Here is a 21,404-nt window from a genome sequence, read left to right on the forward strand (position 1 = left end):
GAAAGTATTGGATTATAAGGATAATGCCTTTCAGGGGTTTAATGGAGCCACACCCTGATTGATCTCATCTGGTGGTTTAAGGTAAATCCAATTGTTTTCCAAGGGATCTGGTCTCGCAGACGTCACTGAGGTCGTAAGGTGGCGCTTAGCCCCACTTCAGGGGAGGATGCAGGAGTTTTTTAAGGGGGTGGCTGGTATCTTGGGGTTGCAAAATCAAAGGGGCCAGCCTCTAAAATGCGGCAATTTAAGAACTGGAACCTAATTGAAAACTGTTACAACGTACTAGTAATTCCACAAAGTAGAAATAACAAGGAGGTATCTGTAAAGAGTGTTTGCCGTTATTACTTCCATAATATTTACAACTTTTTTGATGTTTTACTCCTCCAGAGGTGGGTAGGCATCCAATCCACAGCCCCCCCCCCCCCGTTAGCCTTAGATTTGCCCCTGCACTTCCCTTGGTGGGGGAAAGCGCTGCGTGAATACCTTTATGGAGACTCCAAGCGCCCTTGAAAACTAAATTCAAATTCCAGGAATTTTCAAATGAGAAGAACAAACCGTGTCGTGGATTGGGGGATACCAGTCGACACAAACAAACTACGTTTACTGATTGATCGATTGCTTTTCCGATCAAGTTTCATCGATTGGCCACTCCGGAGAAAAAGATAACAGCCGAGTGAAGTACATCAAGGTGATGCAACTTCGCAGTTGGTAGGTTGGGCTCGGATAGCCTGGTCACTCTGAGGCGTTACTGGACCTCCAGATTATAATAATAAACATAAACTATAGCTCGCTGTTAAATTATGGTTCATGTTAAAGGTTAGCAGATTTTCTTTACAATAATGTTTGGGCCGTCCCAATATAATCCATAAATTTTAATATCCCATAAAGAAGTCGACAGCTCTGAAGACGTAACAATGTTTCTTTATTTAGATTAGACTACAAAACAATCGTAATGTACACACGAACAATGATCCCATCGGGACAAGCACATTTCTTTTCTACGAGTATATCTTCGTCGAAATTCGTGAGCCCGCGGTTCTCACGAATGAGGCTGCTACAGATCGTGACGTATTCATACGGCACCATGATGACGTCCCAACTCTCGGGAATATTCGCGAGTGCTGTGCAACTTTTTGATTTGTCGATAGCATTTGGAAACTTCCTCGAGATTTGGCGAAAACAGCTCTTGTTGCCCCGGGTGCGTGACACCACTGAGGGAATTTCAAGTCATGCACACACTACTATCAGTTACTCGGTATTAAAATAGATGTTTTGTACAAGGAGACAGAAATAACATTTTTTGTGACAAGCGTTTCTGTTGTTTCCTTGAACACCAATTCGACATGTAGTGCATTGTGAAGATTTTGCGTTGTTTCACTGTTTCACCGCTTTCTTTTGGCACTGCGGCTATCATGGTCTCTGTAAAAAATAAATAAATAAATAAATAAATAATCATAATACAAACGTTTTTATTGTATGAAAGAAACGATGGTACTAAGTTTGGTATTGTAAACATGGTTGCCACAGAAATCACTTTTCAAAATTCCCTGACTTTTCGTTGATAAAAAAGAATCAAATTTCCCTGACCAAATAAATACCAAATGTCAGGTCTAGTAACGACTCGAAGCAAACACGTGCAGCTGACGCGAAGCGCGGGAAATTCTGTGCGAACGAGTCACGATTGAATTTGGTTTTACTTTTGATTGGATGAAAAAGTGGCGCGAGTTTTTAAGCGAATCGTGTGGCGTTAGTGATGCAAAACATTACTTTTCGACACTCAAATGAAAACCGCTCTAATGACAGCTGATCCAAAATTGTGATACGCGTACCTTGATCTTGAAGGTTCGTCCAGCGGTCTCTTGCCTTTTTTAGCCTCTGTAAGAAACTTATCCAAACCAAAAGGATCTTCCTCTTCTTTCTCTCTTACAAACTTAACTGGCCCGTCACGCTGCTGAGTGCGATCTGTGCCCGCGAACCCCTTGTCCGGCTGAAACCTGTGAGCAGAAAAGTGCTGTTTACACAACTGGAAAAGGTCTACCAGACCAAATAGTTCGTTGCCGTTATTTGGTCGTCACGCATTCCTTCACGTGACCATCCAATGGACGGCCACTGTGAAGAAGTTTGTGGAAATCCAGTATAAAGTAGATGACTTTGGTTTACAACGACAAGAGTTTGCTTCCTCATCTTGTGAAACTCACCTGTTTGTCTGCACGAGGTTTTCCAAGTCATCACCGTACACGTCTCGATCAACATTCTTGCTAGGCCGGTAGATAGCATTTGCTGTGCTACCCTCTCGTCTCCAGGCCTTGTCGTACACATTATACACGTCATCATCTCCACCATAACCAGAGTCCAGGCCCTGACGGACGAGATACAGTCACATTAAAGAGAGGCAGAAGCCACACAGAGAAAATAAACTCAACAGTGGGTGGGTGGTGCATGGAGAAAGCATGCGAGCAGCCTCGATGAAAATCTGAATGCGGTTTACCTTGCTTTGATTAAATAATCGTTGATCAAACATTGCTTCCTGAGACGGTGGGGCTGAGGCCAGGCCTAACGCAATCTGTTCACTAATGTCACGCTCCTTGTCACGTTGAAGTTTAGATCTGTTGAAAGTAGATGGTATCATTCAGTTTATGAAACTTGGACTGAAAATAACCAGGATTACAAAGTACATCTCGTGCTCCACCGTGCAAGTAACACACAAAACAATCTACACAAACAGACAAGAAACCGTCACGCTAATGACCTGGTGTTACGTATGTCCTTGTGGCATTTCTGACTGGTTGAGAGTTACGTCATCAGTGATGATAATTTTTTTTTTTCGGGAGGGAGGGGAAGGGGAGGAAGGGAGTTTCTTCTTGCCTAGACTGTTCACTTGGTCCTCACCCCCTACCCAGTCAAGTCCTCCGTTTTGCGCTGACGTCCATCTCTCTCGCGATTCTACGCGCGCGTTCAGCGATCGAATAAAACTACGAGAAAACAGAGGGCTGTGAACAGTCTATTCTTGCCGGGATGATGAATCTCAATTTTAGGAGTATAATGTTTGGTTATATTTTCCCACTCTCTTATATCTGGTTTGTGTTGCTTGCCTGGTTTAGGTGTTCGGTTAGCTGGCGAACTGCGTATGGAGCAGCGAGTAGGAAAAGAAAAGAAAGGGGAGGCGTACTGTAAGTTGGAGAAACGGTTTTTTTTTTTTTCAAAAACCCAGGCTCGCCTATTTCAGTTCAACTCGTCTTTTCCTAGTGCTAATCTCGTTCTCGCTGCTCCCAAACTAATCAAACACTTGGTATAAGCTATAGAAGAGCAAAATAGACGTTGAAGTATTAAGGTAAAGTGCTACCTTTTGTCTGGAGCAGCTTTTGAGATTCTTTTGTCTCGCTCCCTTTCCTTGTGCCGCTCATGACGCAGTTGGTCTCTCTCTTTTTCCTCCTCTGAACGGTCTGAGGGGCGGATTATCATAGAAACAAAACATCGTTAGAACAGGGGCAACGAGCAACACTAAAAGAAAAGTGCACGTAAAACAGGACAAACATAACTCATTTGTTTGAAGCACGATTAAACGAATTTAGAATGAGCGTGAATTTTGATTTCAATTTCATGACTTCTCAGTGAAGCTTAATGTTTTTCTGCTCTCCAGCTTTGATGCTGACTTATCTCAAACTCCACAAACCATTAGAAACGAAAGACACTTGTACACGATAGAAACTTAAACCTTGAGTTTAATCCTTGATGAGGGCTAATTGTTGATTAATAGTGCCACTGATTGAACAAAAATGTTCAGTTTTCTATGTCAAAGTGAAGAAAAGACTAAATCCAGGGAGGAAGGAAAATTTAAAAAATGAAGACAAGAAGTTCAAATCTTCGAAGTTTGTAATCTGTCTAGTAAATCTTTTTTATAGCCCCTCTCGTTTAGCTATGTAAGGAATACAGGCAAGCAATGCGTGCAGATGGCTATTTGTATGTAACTGTATTGAGGGACCATGACACTGTCATATACCTCTTGCAGTACTCTATAGGTTACAAGTACCTGCTGCAGTTCTGATGCCAGCCCGTTCTTCTCGTGCTTTCTGTGCCAGCTCCACCAGCTTTTGCTCCTTCCTCTCCTTTTCTTTTTGCGCTACCTTCTTCTCTAGCTGAGCTCTCATTTCCACAGCTTCACGAGCCTAACGTAAGATAAAAAATATATCTTCATTGTTGCGTCAGTGTTACTTCTTTTTTCCTTGCAGGACAATCAAATTACCATGGAAACCTGTCTATGCACATGGCCACTGACAGACCCAGATAAATTGCGTAATATTAATGGATGGTTCCATACTAATGCTACGAAAGGTCTAATTCAAAATCCAACTCAACATTTATTCAATATTTCTTGTTCCAAGTAGAGACAAGTAGCTCAATTAATGCTGTAAACGTTGGCAAGAATTACTTTTTATCCTAAAATTAATTGTCAAGGTGATATAAAGCAAGCTGTTAAAATATTGATGAGCCTACATAGCCCCAACACCTTCTTTTGGGAAGGGAAGGGACAATAAAACCGTGAAAGCTGCATTGTTTTGCCTCAGAACTCGACAAAATGACCCAAGCCAGCTTCAGAATTCAGACTACAGTTAAAACTCTCCTTCAGACACCTCTGAAACATGGACAGCTCACATGGTGCTAGCCTGCATCGCAGACGCTACCTACCGCAGGCTAACATGGTACCACGGGAAAAAAAAAAGATAAATCTATTCCTCTATAATACAGGCACCTCCATAATATAGACACTCAGCTCTGGCCTTACGCTGTCAGTGTTAAAGACATTCGACTGTAGTTGATCAGGAGATCAATCCCCTATTAACTACATGTATGCCACTGCTTTTGTGACTTAATTAATGAGGTACACAGTAGTTGGTTTGATAAGTTTTCAGAGACAAAACTGTAAAAATAGGGTCCATTAATGAACTAATAATGTGGTGCTATGAATGCAGTTGGTGTTAAAACAGAATAGGCCCTTTGCACGATCCAGTCACATGGTACAAAATCACACATGCTGGGATGCAGGTTGCACAGTGGGACTTTCAAAACAAAGGCAGGTCAAGGTGGACTGGTACGAGTTGCTTTGTTTTGGAAGTCCCAGTGTGCAACTTGCATCCCAGCATGTGTGATTTTGTACCAAGTGACTGGATTGTGCAAAGGGCCTATTCTACTGTATTCAAACACCAAAACCTCATTCATCAAGAGCAATAATGCTATCCAAGGCAGGAAAAAACAGGTCCGATTGCCCTGGGCAAGTAAATTTTGCTCTTGGGCAAGTAAAAGTAAAAGTACAGTGGCCCGGTGGGCAAGTGAAATTAACCTCAGTACACAGTGTAGTCTTGTTTGTCTGAATAAAAATGCCAACTTGATAAATGATAATTTCCAGTCAGAAGTTATTTCAGAACTTAAGACTGCAAGATTAGTTAACCATTAGGTTAGGATTAATTAAGAATCCAAGCATACTTTGTTCGCATTTGTCCACTGATTTCCATACTGGCCCATGTCGGCAAGTAATGTTTTAGTGGGGGCAAGCCCACTGGGCATGTGGTTTTCAATTGTTTTGTTCCTTCCCTGATTGCAATCTTCACTCACATAACAATCCATTAAAACTTTTAAGACTATTAAAATCAATGACAACACATTAGAAACTCTTTCTTCACCTTTCTATCTGCTATGTATAACGCTTCAGCCAGCTTGGCAAACTTGTCATTAATATGCGGATCTTGAAGGCCTCGCCCATCTGCTGCTAAACGTTTGTCCAAGGGAATTGTGTACCCCTGCAAACAACAACAAAATAATTTCCAGACAAATATCTTGTGGAATGAGAACTGTTTAAGAAGTGAAGTCAGTGTGACCCCCCACCTCCCCACCCCACCAAGAAAAAAAAACATTTAGAAAAAAATAATAAATAAAAACAATAACCAAACTGAGCTGTGAGTGAGATTTGTTCTATCAGTGATTATTACCTTTGCGTTCTTCCAGTTGGAAATACAGGGAGGGATTTTCCACTCTTGCTGCTCCTTAACAGTGACCTGAAAATGAGGGAAAACCTGTTTGTCAATACAAATGCAATTATTTAACAACATTTTTCTTGTGCAATTCGATGAGAACAGAACCAGCACACTTGAGCTGTTCACATAATGATGGTGTGAGAAAGGAGAACTTACTTCCTTTCCTTGCAGTGTTTTAAAAAAGAAATAGAAAGATTTTCTCCAGGTATTGATCAAATTATCATAAAACAAATTATTATAAAACAAACGTTTTTTTAGACCACTCAAAAAGCTGTGGAAACACTCGCATGCAGCTTGTGTTCCCAGACAGCATTTCTCATTTTCCCAAACGTCCACTCATGTTTCTGTATCTCTACAGAAGCATGGAAAATGTTTCATATTTCTAACTGATAATGCATACTGCACATATCCTGTGTCTGGACAAAAATATTTTAATGATTTGAAGTCGCAGGCTGGAAATAACAGACAGTCATCGTCAAGTGATGGCTTTATTATTAGTCAGGATTAGTGAACTCCAGTGAATGAAGAAGGCACAAACAGTTTACTGCACATGTACAGTAGGTGGCAACACTGTCAGCTGCTGGCACAATTTGACACAGCTGTGTAATGTACATTGTACATGTGCATTTAACCAAAGTGGTGTTCTACTGCAGGTGATTTGCGTTTCTTTTTCATTCTTTTTTCAAAGCAAAACAACTCAAATTTGACATGAATGCAATTCATTAAGCTGTATATATGTTGTTTGTGGAAATGGTGATAAAACCTTCTTTTCTTATAAGAAACTTAGTGATGCACTGAAATGACTATGACTAATGCTTCTGTAATTCACCGTACTTGACCATACCTTTCTACTTGGTGAATGCATTACTGGAGCAGGAGGTGACGGCGGACCTCTGGGAATCTTTTTGTTTGTCCTAAAAAGTAGAAGATAATTTTATTAGCACACTACATTTAATTATGGACCATTTCCCATTTGACCGAAAATTAAAGCACAGTTTTTGTTAAATCTCAGTCTTACACCAGTTAGTATGAAACAAGAATTGTATAGGTGGCAAAACTTCCCTTGTACGCCAGCAAATAATACATGTAGCTACATGTGATTCAGATGCAGTGTTTATGTCTAATTAACCCGCTGCCTAGAGTGTAACTCATTATATCAGTTGATATTATTTTGAGTGGGAGGGGGATTGCAAAAACTGAATAAAGTCTTGTTATGGCTAGTGAATCTGTCACTGGGTACTATTATGCAAGCTGTGTTAAGGACTATACGTCTTAAATTGTTACAATTTAGACATGATCTACATCACATGCTATAAACCATTCATTCATTCAATATTTTCTTGTGTGAAGTGACACAGCCAAAACTATGATATCTCTTAGAAATGATGTCTCTCTGCAGTTTTCAAAACCCCCTTTAACATTTGCACGCCCTGTATCATCCAAAAACGGGAACGTGCAAAGAAAGTTGTGTCCAAAAGCCCAGGGTTAATTGCAGTAGGACTAGTGGATGCAATCCTTCACTTGTCTAAAAGAACTTGGCCAATGTCCAGCCATCTTGACCTCATGCTTGGTCAATAACACATAAATCTGAAGAAATTTTCTCAATTTTTGCCCCCAAAAATCTTCACTTGCAAAAACTCACGGTAAAAACCACAAGCCTTGGGCTAGCTAACGGACACGACTTTCTTTGCATGTCTTGCTTGGATAAAACTAGCAGGTGTGTCCACTTTTCAGCTATGCTCAGACCATGTAGATACATGTACATGTAGACCTGCACATACGTATATACATTGTAGTCAACACACGGATGAAAATTGACACATATACCAATATTATCCAAGTTATCTGTACTTCAGTATTGCCAAGTGTCCTCCTAACAGATATAAAGTTTTTTTTTTTATTACACATATTTTTCAATTGTGAGTTTCATTAAAAAAACATAATTATTTCTTCCCTGTCAGGGGGAAACAGTTTCTTGAAAGCTTCCCCATCTATTAGACAGCTGTTTACTTGTTGTGAAAGATACGGTCTGTCTCCAAACAATTGTGCACAATTTTGAACCATATCTACATTTATAGAGGTTATCCTTAAGTTACAGTTGAAGGTGTGCATGGAAAAAGACCCTAAGTGACATCTGATAGACTGCAAGATTCTCCTAACAAAATGCATTCTATTTCCTTCTATGAAAAAAAAGAGAATTTGGCATGAGATCAGGAGTCACCTAGGGCTTTTTTCCACAAACCCCTTCAGTTGTATCTTCACCAACATACTTAAATCTTGGTGGCTCCATTGGATCTTTCTGCATTTCTACCATGCGAATGACCCTCTGTTTAGCACCTGAGTTAAAAGCCAATCCCTGCTGGGAGGGGGTGTATCTGATGTACTGTGCTGCCTGGGGTTTCTGTGCAACTTGGGTTGGCTGTGCAGCTGCTATTCTCGTAGTCACCTCTTTTTCCAGTGCTTCTCTAGTCTTTCTTGTTGTCTGCATAGAGACGGCAAAACAGGTCATTATGTAACAGAGGTGTTCTTAAACTACATGCATCTATAAAAATCAGACTATTGCATGTACATGTAGCATCAGTAAATTACTGAGAATTCCCTGACCAGTTTCTTTACAATTAATTAGAATAGTTTTTATCTAATATACTCATCCAAGATAGTGCCACATCTCTGTAAATCTATTTCATTAAATACAACAAACTTTGTTTAATTCACAAATTATGTTGTTTGCCCTCCTACAAGTTTGGCCTCTCACAAATATAGGAGAGGCAAATGGTACTTCAAAACCAGGGCTCTCGCAAAATTTTCGTTCGATTTCTCAGGTTTCAGTCTCATTTTTTAGCAGTTATGTGCGTCTCACAGCCTTGATTTTCTCACAAAGTTGTCACAGAGACCACGTCTTGATTTTTTGTTACTCTTGAAGCCCTGATTTGTTTGTTTCTAGAAAATGAAGTCTGAACCTCTTAGAGTCTTTAATCTTGCCCCCACATTAATAAAAGAAACTTTGAGATCTGTCTCCCCAGTTAAAAAATCAAAATGTCTCAGGCTTGCAAAGAAAAATGCTAGTCTCGCCTTCTCACAGTCTCGCATCCACCAGTCACCAGCCCTAAGTATGTTAACTTAAACTAATGCAAGAAAAGTAAAGTCCAAGTACATGTCACTGACACTGCTTCACAATTTTATTTTCAACCTCATGTTTTGCACAACACATCCTGGGACTGAACTCTGAAAAAGTTTGGAATGTTTGGAAATTGTCACAACATCTGTCATCAGAATCTCTGAACACTTACTTTGGGATAAACCTACCCAGGTTGACTTTGAAAACCTACAGTACATCATTATGTAGTACTTGGGGAAGCAAATCCCTTGAGTCTTTGACTATAAGCTTGGCACTAAACATGCAACTAAACTTTATTTTTATTTGCCATAAAAAAAGATACAAAGAAATCACAATTTTTAGTATACAAAAAATAGAGAAAAAATTGCGAGGGAACTTAAAAAAAACCACGGGCCTTGCAAACTTAGGTTCTCCCCAAGAAATATACAGTAAGATGACCAAAACTATACACTATCATAGTGAACAGGGATCCATATTGGTTTTTTCCCTGAGTCATCAGCTGGGCAAGTATGCCAGATGACATACTTGCCCTGGCAAAATTTTACTTGCCTGTTCAATAGGGAAGAATGGCAACATAGCAGCATGTAAACGGAAAGTTTACTTTTTTATTGTTTTCTCGTGACCAGTCTCCAAGTCTCCATAGTTAAGGCTGTCGGCAGACACAGAAAATCCACTGCAGGTACAAATAAAAACCAAGGCTTCTTTGACTGCCATGAAGGCTGAAAGGAATGCTTTTGCTCTTTCTGCTCGTATTTGGCTTGCTATTTGAAGTGTTGACATTACTACTACATGTAAATGCCACACCCTGATCAAAACAGCCGATACGATTGCACAACTTATTTCCGAGGATGCAGGTGCAGTACAGAGCATCAGTGGGTGACAAAATGAAAATTGAGCCTGCAATAATTTCATTCATGGACAGGGCTCAAGACTAACGGTCGCCAACTAGCCACAGACTAGTAAAAATTCCTTTTTGGCTGGTGGTTTTTGCGCTTTACTAGCCATTTTGGCTAGTGAAAATGAAAATTTGCGAACACTGGAGGCCCAGAGGAAACCAATTAAAAGTTAATTTCAAATTTTTCACAAAACGAAATCGAGTCAAAGCGTGCAGAATTTAAAACATTGGCTGTAATGAATATCATTTATAATTTATTGGTGCAAACCAGACCTTTAAATTACTAAAATGCGAAAGAATGATTGACTTTTTTGTTTGTTTTTTTCCCTTACTAAAAAGTGACAAACGACAAATGAACTGCTTGCTGCTAATGGTAAGTCATGTGTGAAATCATGCAGAACTCTAGGGATCATGTTTGATGCACGTAGCATCTGGAGGTCACGTACACTTTCAAAAAATTAAAAAATTCGCAGTAGTTCGAAAATTTGAATGATGCCTATATAATATCGATGTCTATGTTTGCAACTTGTAAATAAAGTTAATGGAATGAATTGTTGTGTTCATGAGAAATCATGAATCAGCATTTTGAAAAGTTGCAAAGTTCTGTGGGAATTTCTCACGGAAGAAAAAACTTCGGTTTTCATTGTTAAGCGACGACTCTAATTATAACATCAATGCCTATGTTTGCAAATGTCTGCGTCTGGCTATTAAAAAATTTGTTTTGGCTAGTGAACCAAACCTGTCACTAGCCACTGGGCTAGCAAGCTGAAAAGTTAATTTTGAGCCCTGATGGAGAATACCACATTATCCAAGATGGCCAACCAAAATGATGACTTCATACAGTGTATTTTTGTGAAAGGAAGCTGTAAATCTTTCTCTGTTTTCTAAAAGTTCCAAATGGATGAAAAGTGGCCAGAATGTAGGGAATTCATAAGCAAATTTAAGAAATGACTTTTTTCTCTGATAGAGTCAAACTTAACTCGTCCAGCGCATGAGTATTGGTATTGTTTTCGTAGTCCAGGCTACGATCTTTTAGTCGTCAAGGACGACCGGACGACTGCAAATATGGATCCCTGAATGACGTATTGACAAGCCATATTTGTATGCTTAACAGAATTAGTCATTTGGCTGATAATAGATATTTTAAGTTTTTTCCTAAAGGATGCAATCTTGAGATGAAGAGCCAGTGATGTCAAGAGGAAGAGAGTTAAAATATTTTGGACTGTGAAATAGACAGTGAACTTCTTGAAAGTTCGGAGTTTTCACAAGTCTCGGTCAAGACAAGACGAGACGTTAAATTGACCATCAAATGTGAAAACAAAGTTTGTCTTGTCTGATCAGCTGCAGGTAAATCAAATCTGGCCAAAACTCAGAACAAACAAACAAACAAAAAACCATGCCGCTGGTGAAGGGCATGAGAAGATGCATGCATGCAAGCCAGGCCTTAATAGGGCTTGGCCTCTTGAACAAACCCAGTAGAACAGAAAATATGTTAAATGCAGTTTTGCACCCTGTAGAAATTGTATGTAATTCAGTTGCTCTACCTCTTCAATATCCTCTTCAGATGGTCTGTCTAAGTCTGGGTCACCTTCATCTTTTAAATGAACTGGAACTAGGTCCTGAAATCTTGAATGAACAACCTAAGGACACAAAGGTGAATTGTCACTGAACGCCTACTCAGCAAGACACTTATCTACTTGTATGATGGTGTGTTAAGTACATTTCTATTCTATTTTGCTGCACTCAGCCAAATAGAAAACATTTCTATTATAAGTAGAGGAGACAAGTAATACGACAAACAGTGGAGGGAGCCGCCAGCAATGATTGAGTTTATTTACAAGAATCTGAGACACGCTGAATACAGGTTACAAGCCAACGAATATAAGAAAATGTCACACGCTATTTTAAACAACGATATAAACAATAAGGAAAAAACAGTCTTGAGTAAACTGGTCGGCGTCAAGTGGTGTGATATTCACAAGGAGTGGTATATAAAGGCCTATACGTGGCTGTGTCTCACAAGGACTGGGAACTACCAAATTCACGAATTTGATTGGCTGAAATCGAAATTGAAAGCGGTCTTGATTTTTCCATCTAGACCGGTAATGTTTTGTGAAGAAAAAGTTGCCAATTAAAATGCAAAATCATTGACTATTTTCTTCTAACAACATTTATTTATAGAAGTGCCAAAAGGCCGATGAGAAAAAAAAGGTAAAGAGGACAAGCAAACTTTGGTAGGATTAAGTTCAGGTCATCGCTGTTCGTAAGCAAAATGCCAGCTAGTACAAACCAGTTACATTAACGAGTTAAGTTATTCTTCTTTGCCATATAATAAACATGTTATTAACCGAGCTTAGTCAGTCTGTATGGAAGAATCTTGACCTTGGTTATGTGTACAGACCTCACTGGGTTCGGTATGTACTCACAACCTCGGTCAAGATTCTCCCATACAGACCTCCTGCTCGGTTAATAAGAGCTAAGTAATTTTGTTCTAAAACAAATTCTACATATTAATTAAGCAAGTACAGCTCTGTCTCTTTGGAACCACACATTTTCCTGGGGTTTGGGGTTGGAGTACATGTAGGCTCGATATCCAGCTGTTTGTGAGCCCGCGTTCCTTGCCCCACACCAAGGAGGATCAACAACTGGACTCCCAAAATGGCTGGAAATCGAGGCTAGGGTTGGGGATAAAATTACATATACATGTAAGTCAAAGTCTTGAAGACTAAGTATAGTGTAATCTCAAGCTATTTTATTGTGATATCCCCTGGTTGACAGTTGTTGTCAGACTACAGGGGTTGGGTTGCACTAGAGAGAGAACAAGTTAACCAAACATGGTTCTTGCACCTAAAAAAAAATCAAGAAAAGTCAAATCCTCAGGCAGCTACAGCACCGATCAGAAGAAACCTAACAGGGAATGCTTGACAGAAAGAGTTCTGCTGCCTTTCCACACACATTCCAGTTCTTTATCCATTCCGTATCCGTTCCATATCCATTCCATATCCTTTCTGCTTACATGCACTAAGCAAGCTTCTTCTCTGCATCTTTACGTCCATTTTGTGTTCATTGCGGCCATTTTGTTAGCCCAAGTAATATCCAAATAAGGAAATGGATGGAAAAGGCTTGTTGGCAGTACTGCTCCCATCCTCCGGCCAAGTTTCTGCCACATTCGCCGAACAGTTTTCGGTGATACTTCAATGTTAAATCTCACTTAAAGTATTCATGTAAACACAAGAGTTGAAAGTTCGTCTTTTGCTTACATTTCTTCATCGATGGCGTTGAAAGTGCTTGGCAAGCTGGTTACTTTATCCTTTCCTCGCACAATCACACACTGACTACCAGTCGCTTTGTATCATTTTAGAAAAAGACTCCCTCACTGGTCTTCAAGTTACAAAGCATCTTCTTCCTGAATTTTTCATGTAACTGGATTTTCACCACAAAAATGTAAGTTTATTGTTTGTATTCTTGCATAGGACGACAGTTTTAACCAAGTGTTGCTAATTCCTTGGAAGCATTCTTGTAAACGAGTTTTCAGAAACCTCGTTCTTCTGAACGAGTTCCGAGAATACTTACTGATGGAACACTAACAGAACTGGAACAGAACAGAACAGAATGGATAGAGAACAGATGTGGAACGGGTACAGAATGGATACAGAATGGATAAAGAATGGGAACAGGAACGCACATGGAATGGCAGCAGAACATGTCTGTCAAGCGTTCCCTATTAGGTTTCTTCTGATCAGTACTGTAGGTTTCTTCTGAGCGATACTGTATTTTTGATTCTGCCTTCCACCTACAGTGAAACACCCCTCTTATGCAGTACACTGTTTTAATCCCCTTTACAAGATCATCAAGAGAAAGACAAATACAATATTCTAGTGCAACAATTGTTGAAAAACATGTACATTCTATATTATGTGTACATGTACATAACTAAGTACCATACATGTACTTAAGAAATGTGGATTGTGTGTGAACTGTGCAGCGTGTATATCATTCTCGTCCCCAGAGGCCATGCCACTTTCGGTCAGTACCAAGAATCACGACCTCTGGCCATGTCCAACACTGGAAGTACGCGATTCACATACTTCCCGTCACTCTGGGTATGCTCAGAATCAAGTCTGACAAATCTGATTGGTTCCAGTCTCATTCTATTGTGTTTGCAAAGCCAATCAGAACTGGAATCTCACTGGACCTATCCAGAGGTCGTGATTCTTGTTGCTGACCAAAAGGAGCGTGGCCTCTGGGGGCGAGAATGTGTGTATATACTTTCATATTAGGCTCATTAAGTAACATTCATACACAATTCGTACATCACATTCATACACAATTAATTAAAATCTTAAGAACAGTATTGATGGATGATTACCTTGTCCTTACGCTGACCCTGTTTGACCAGAGCATCATACTTCACTCTGCCTTGTGAATCCAGTTGCACTGGTAGTGCATTTGTACTTGACGCAGGCTGCGAAAAGAAAGCTTTGCATGTTAAATCCACACAAGAATTCCATTTAAAGAAAATGATCACAGGAAACATGTTTGTCTATATAACAAATCTTAACAGTAAAGGTGAATCTTTGCTGACGTCATTGCTTACATTTTTCCTCGTTAGCATACGACTTGACTCATAGAAGCCGTGGCCGTATATATGAACTAAATGCAAAAGTTGAAAAAGTTGATTAAGTTGAGCAATTTGTGCAATTTTCAGTTCTTTGCAAGCAATATTGAAGGAAAAATCAGCCATCAAAAATTGCAAAATTGCTGTGTGGCAAAAAAGTTAATGAGCCATACATTTCTCTGTAAAATTTCAAGTTTTTAGAAGAGAATTTCTCCGAAACCATTCCGTGTATTGGGCTCCAATTTTTTTTTTGAGATAACTGAAACTGTTATGTCCTTTCAATATTCGGAGTTTTTCTTTTATTAGTGTCATCAGATGGTGATAAGCATATATTAATGAGGCAAAAAGTTAGACTACGAGTAGTCCCTCTTTCGCTTAGTCCGTCGAGTGTGACACGAAAGAAAACCGTGAGAAAAAAATGGCCGCGCGAAATCCTGGAGGCGAGGAGCACACGAAAGGAGGGACTACCGCCTAAGCCCAAGAGTTTGAATTATGCGTTGGTCTCACAACGCAAAAATATGATTGGCTTATGTTAGGAGCGTTGACAACGTGTTGTCAACATTCGAGATACCTGTGACGTCTTGCAGGAATGTTTTGGAACCGGAGCAAATCGAAGCGGTACCAGAGCAAATCGAAGCGTTGGATTCGAGCTTCGCAAGCCGTGATGTTCTTGCGAATCTGCCAACAGGCTTTGGAAAGATTTAAATTTATCCAGTGTTTTGTTTGGCAAAGCTTTCTGCCTCCAACTCGACTGCGAGCGTGTTAGTGATTTCGCCGCTCAACAGCATCGTCTAAGTCAGCGACTATAAATTCACTGAGCTTGGCCTTTTTCTGCCGTCCATTTGAAAGATTGAACCGGGCTCTTACTTGAAACCGAACATTCACCTGAAATTTTCCGCTGCTATCGGCAAACATTTCACCGCAGTTGGATGATCTCCTATGTATAATGTATAATGTATAATGTAAATAAATTCTCGGTCGAAACTCTGTTAAAATTTTCGCAATAACTTTTAGACGCAGCGAAAATCGTTACAAGAGGCCTCTTTTGCTGTCTTCTTTTTAAAACTTCTTTGGCAGTTTCGCTGAACGAACACTGAACGAAGATATACTTCTCGCGGCATATGTTTTTGCCTGGCTACTTGAAGAGTAGAGTAGAGCAATTTTATTCAGATCTCCTGGGGCTATTGATAACAGGCGATAATAAGAGGACGTCAAGATGAGAAATCCTACACCGAAAAATCACTCGGCCGTGAAAGGGCAAACTCTTGGGCTTAGGAGGTAGTCCTTCCTTTCGCGCGCTCCTAGCCCCCAGGATTTCGCGTGGCCATTTTTTTCTCACGAATTTCTTTTGCGTCACGCACGACGGACTAAGCGAAAGAGGGACTACTCGTAGTCTAGCAAAAAGTGTTATTTTGAGATAATATAGTTGAACCTATGTACGATGAATACACCTCTGTCCAAAAGATGTCTGGTCTTAAACAGGGAGTAATGTATTTGGTTACCGTAAACACCGGTGTATAAGCCGCACTCGCAGATAAGCCACACCCTGAGTTTGGCAATTTAAATTTTGGAAAAAGAAATCTGGAAAGAAATTAAAATAAATCAACAGTGGAATCTTGAGAAAGATGTCTTGCATGTACATGCATTATTTCTTCAAGTTTCTTGAATGCGTCAACCCGCATATTAACTCACTAAAACAGAAAATACTAAAACTCTTACCTATTATTTCAGCACTGAGATAGAGTGAAAATACGATTTAGACATAAATCTGATCTTTCTTTAGTATTTTTAATCCAGTGTTTTTCATTCCTGCCCATTTCTCAGTAGAATTTACATACAACAACATGAATGTTTCTGTTAGTTCATTCGTAGTTTAGTAACCAGGCAGTAATGAAGAAACGGTCGGCAGTCATTGGTGGCACTGTAAACAACTTTGTGGTGGAATGGAGATTCCCTACTGAGTGACGTTCAGCTACTCAAGAAAGGCAACATTACAATGTAAACTGGTTAAAAGCTTTTGTGACAAAGAAGGTTTAATGGATGCTTAATTTGAAGAAAAACGGCTCTTTTAGGAGCCACCAAACTCTCAAAAGCAATGATCAATGTGTATTGTATCGGTTTATGAAGTTCTTATTATTTTGCTACACAGGTCTATACAGACTGTCAAATTTTCACTGAAAAGTGTTAATTTATGCAAATTTACGGCATGGTGTCCAGATGTTCTCGCAGATAAGCTGCACCCCCAATTTGATACGAAAATTTTGAGCAAAAAGCTGTGGCTTATACGCCAGTGTTTATGGTATGTAATACAAATTTTCCTCTGCCAAGCTATGTGCTATAATATTCCACAACCTACATGTATATTTTGTTTTGAAGTATTTTTCTCTAGGAAAAGCACTTCTCAAATGTGCATTGACTGTTGTCTGCCTTAGTTGAGTTAGAGAGGTGTCTGTCTTATATATATCTAGTTTACTGGTAATTAGTCAAATAACTGAAAAACAGCCAGGACCAATACCAGGTATCTGCCTTACAGAGGTGAACATAAAGAGAAAGTTGACTATGCTTGTATCTTGCAGTACTTAAAATGAATTTCACTAGGGTTACCATAATCAACCATATATGTGACTTTAGTTTTGAAGGAATCTGTACAGAGCATATACATGTAGGAGAATCTTTTGTTTACAATATTTGCCTCATTAGCATAAGTGATACAGTTTCTGATGGAGGCTCTACAAAAACATTAGTTCTGAATATTGAAAGTGCACAGCACAATAATAATTATTATTGTCTTAAGGAATTTGAGCCCGATGCATTGAATACTTTGTGTGGAAAGGGAATTTAGAATCTCAAAATTTCACAAAGAATGTATGAGCTCATAAGTGCTTTTTCCACCCAGAAATTTTCCTTTTTTTGAAAGCCAATTTCTCCTCGAATATTACACCCAAAGAGCCAAACATTTTACCAACTACTAAGTTTCACAAGCTCTTTAAATGTTTGTAGTCACTTCCTATCTAGAGTGACGCCTTCTCTGTGCAAAGTTGTATGTTAATGAGGAAAACTATCATCAAGGCATTTAGTTCCTTTAGACATATCAGTTAACTGACCTTTTTCTTACGTCCCATATCCAAAGGATATCTAAAAGAATCTTATTAAGGAAAGCTGATGGTACCAGCTTCAGTCTAATTTTGCAACTCAATATAATACAAAACACATACATTTGTATACTAGCCTTGCAAAGCAGGCACTTATTGTGGTAAAACCACTCAACCACGTTCTGTACTCTATATACTCAATTGCTACTTTCCTCTATGCGCGCTCTAATCAGAGTGTGTGAAGGCGTCATGTGTTTTCTTAACTCAGTAACTAAATTAAGAGGTTTATTCAATGAAAGGATACTGGGCCACGTGGATTTCAGGAAAAGCACCACCATCACCAAAATCCTGCAGATTGAATCAGAAAAAGAAATGATTCCAAATTTCACAACGATTTAAATATTGGTGTTAGTGTATCGCAATCTTTTCAATATCATGGTCAATCTGATTTTTGTTCTTTGGTAAAAGCCAACAAGAACACCATCATTCCAGTGCAAGGCAAAAGAGAGGGAGTTGGAAATGATACGACTGTGAATGTCATTCCACAGTAGAATTACAGGGGAGTTAGCCTGCATATACAGACATATTACCAGCTGTCAACTGCCGGAAATACGTCTGCATTCACAGGCTACAGGGGAGCAAATAGGCAGGTGTGAAAAGATTAAATTTCTTTGATGAAGGCTTTGAAGGTGCTACTTGTATGCAGATTAGCAGGTCTGAAAACTACTGATTATATGACAAAGATTATTCACATTCACATTCTTTTTTGAAACATTTTCTATTAAAAAACACTCATAAATGTTTGAGAAGCTATGGATTTTAAAAATCAAAAATATTAGCAATTACTCACGACGTATCACTTAATCAATTTTTAATGATTTGCGATACAATTTATTAATTTCCACCAATTGATATCAACTGTTAACGACTAAAAGTTTTAATTGATTGAACATGACAGGTATGTCCATATGGCAGTATGAGGCACTTGCCCCAACACAGACTTAAGCATGCAAAGATAATTTAAAGCTAAGACTGCTCACTGGCTATAGGAAATAACATCAGCAATCCGGCCCACATGAATGATTATCAAATGCGGAATGACATTGCCTTGGAATACTGCCCATACAATCTGGGATTACAACCATCTATACCTCACACTGAAGTGAAACCCATGCAGCACTTGTGCTTATCATCACCTCTACTTAAAACATCATCGAGTAAAAATAACAAATGCGAAAAGCGAAACCTCCGTGCTGAAGTAAATGCTTCATGCCATACACTACGCTTTTGATTAGAGGTAACTTTTCGTTCTTATACACTTGGATAATGCACAAAGTTAAATTAAATGACTGTATAGCACAGGTAGAATTAGCGTCTGACAACGAGAAATACAGCTACATTCAGTACATAGCTTTATATAAAACCAATGTAAACTTAATAAGCATGTTTCGCACTATTACATCCAATACATGGCTTTAAATTCATCTATGACTGTACAAACCTCCAGTTTCCTTGGAATCCAGCCATGTCGCTGTCCGTAAGGCGGAGGCTCTTTCTTAACAGCTGAAACCTTTAACTAAACAACAGATCGCCAGTATTAATCTTAAAAAATCTAAATATTGGGATCGATCAATGATGAAAGCCTCACGACGCTGATAAATTATCCAACATGGCCGACAAATCAAACACCACACACCAACCTCTTTGTAGGCTTTTTCTAAATCATCGTCTTCGTCCTTTTCACGATAAGGCACGTGTAATGGTGCCGGAAGAAGACTGAAATTGTTAAGAATGAATTGTGTTAGCAAAATCTAACGGACATATCTCTTAGATCGGAAAACGTCTGAGAAATCATACCTCGCCAAAGACATTTTCCTGCGTTCTCAAAACGTTCAACTCATTGCCATTCCCAGAGGTCCCCGCGTAGCGACAATCTGACTCGTTTCCAGGGTCCTCTAGAAAGAGTGAGGACCCTGGGAACGAGGTTGTTAACAGAGATTCCAGCAATTCCAGCAAGTGTTTACAAACTTCTCTAAGATATTTTTAATCAGATCATGTTTTTTTTCTTTACTGAATTTCGAGTGGCTCCTGTCCACCTTCATCATTCCTTGCGCTACAACCCCGCTTCCTGCCGTTTTATTGATCTTTTAATAAACGGTAAGTAAGCCCGAGGGAGCGGTTTCCTCTCCGGTAGAACTGTTCAAAGTTGAAAGCCATGACTCCTAGAAAAGCCTCTTGTGATAGTTGGTAACAGCGCGTTCGAGGATCTGGGAGTCTCTGCTGGTGGATTTTGTGGTCCGTGGACTCAGCATGCTGTTTAATTGCTAATTCACTGTTGCTCGCGCGGCCTGGCCGCGCAGGCCGCGCCGAGAGCTCCACGAGCGCTTGCCTTCTCCGATTTATGCACTTACCATTGGCTTTCCCGGGCATTCATCTCCGGGAAACCTCCGAGGATTTGTTTTCAGGCGGAAAAAACCCTACTAAATCCCTGGGGCATAGGGCGTAAAATTCACACCAAAATCTCCTCCCCCAGGGGTTAAGCTGAGGATAGAATACTGTGCCTTACGATCACCTCGTTATTTGTACGACCACTTTTTTGTCCCAGAGAAGGGGCCATATATATATTTTTTATGGGAAAACCCCCGTTACCGCGGCTAGCTCGTTAATACGGCCAACGGCTGTCACATTCTGAAATTCCAACCTGTACAATCCATTAAAATTTTACATTACGTCACTCAGTTTCGACCAGACATGAAATTAAACCTTACCCTAGCCTGCGAACGGGCTTCCGGCGAGGACTGAAAAAAATATTGACGAGCGCTGAACTAACGAATTCGGAGAACGAAGCGCTAGGGGGCTAGCCTCATCCCGTTAATGCGGCCAAATTTTCATGGCCCATTGGTCACCGTATTAACGGGGTTCCACTTTATTTACACTAAACAACAGACGACTTTATTAATTTTTTTTTTTTCGCTCTCTTCTTCTTCGAAATTGTCGGCAATTAAAAACTTTCTCTTTACTTGTACCACGTCTCACGGCCGCACGATTTGTACAACGGCACGATGAACACTGAAAACCTTCACAAAAGTCGCTCATCAACATGTTCATCCGGGATTTTGAAAGTGACGTACTGCTGACCAATGTCGAGTCAATCCTGCAGGTGTATCCTGGGGGTCTGGCGCGTTTGTTTCAAAAACGAAACATTGTCCCTACCCTACGGAAACAAATCTTTTAAAAAAATACACCATTTCCGCCGATGATAAGAGCATTAGGTGAATGCGCAATCACGGCAGCTCATTTTGTAGACGAATCCCTTCGACTCTGTGGATCGTTGGTCGGACCTTGGGCTTCTTAAATATCGCGCCCAATGTTCTTACTGGCCAAAAGACTGCAGGACGAACGTGAAACTTCCGGAGGACGCGGCCCACGCGATCGGATGCACCCTTGACTTAAGGAAGCCGAACTGCTACCCGGTGGCCTCTACTTTTACTGTCTGGGTTTGGTCTTGTTGCTATGGCACTTATCCAACATGCATATAACATCACACTACCAGGATAACAATTTGCTTTCATGGGTTATTTCCAGACAGACCTCAGGGTCACCTTAATAGCAACAAACTTGTTTATTTTCACAGTGTTGAAATCTCAAATTA

General features: G+C 39.8%; 1 protein-coding gene across 1 annotated transcript; it reads right to left on the bottom strand.

The window, feature by feature from the left end:
- Positions 1–901: 901 nt before the first annotated feature.
- LOC110065499 (SNW domain-containing protein 1-like) lies at positions 902–19,687 on the bottom strand. Its single transcript, XM_089292792.1, has 17 exons — positions 19,610–19,687; positions 19,453–19,528; positions 19,254–19,328; positions 18,057–18,100; positions 17,765–17,795; positions 14,412–14,507; positions 11,587–11,682; positions 8,300–8,511; positions 6,874–6,943; positions 5,985–6,050; positions 5,679–5,795; positions 4,031–4,166; positions 3,344–3,443; positions 2,489–2,606; positions 2,199–2,359; positions 1,830–1,994; positions 902–1,419 (listed from the first exon to the last, which is right to left on the bottom strand). The coding sequence occupies exons 1-17, from the start codon at positions 19,621–19,623 to the stop codon at positions 1,383–1,385; spliced, it is 1,614 nt and encodes a 537-aa protein (XP_089148918.1). The 5' UTR covers positions 19,624–19,687; the 3' UTR covers positions 902–1,382.
- Positions 19,688–21,404: the final 1,717 nt, after the last annotated feature.

Source organism: Orbicella faveolata, unplaced genomic scaffold (genome assembly GCF_042242905.1).
Source record: "Orbicella faveolata isolate gen_17 unplaced genomic scaffold, um_ofav_v1 contig_24, whole genome shotgun sequence".
Taxonomy (NCBI): domain Eukaryota; kingdom Metazoa; phylum Cnidaria; class Anthozoa; order Scleractinia; family Merulinidae; genus Orbicella; species Orbicella faveolata.

Excerpts from the sequence above, each read along its gene's own strand:
- LOC110065499 (XM_089292792.1), bottom strand. Across the intron at positions 17,796-18,056 it reads CCTGAAATCCACGTGGCCCA|ATATCCTTTGGATATGGGAC; the intron begins GTATCCTTTCAT and ends AGATTCTTTTAG. Across the intron at positions 1,420-1,829 it reads GACGAACCTTCAAGATCAAG|AGACCATGATAGCCGCAGTG; the intron begins GTACGCGTATCA and ends TATTTTTTACAG.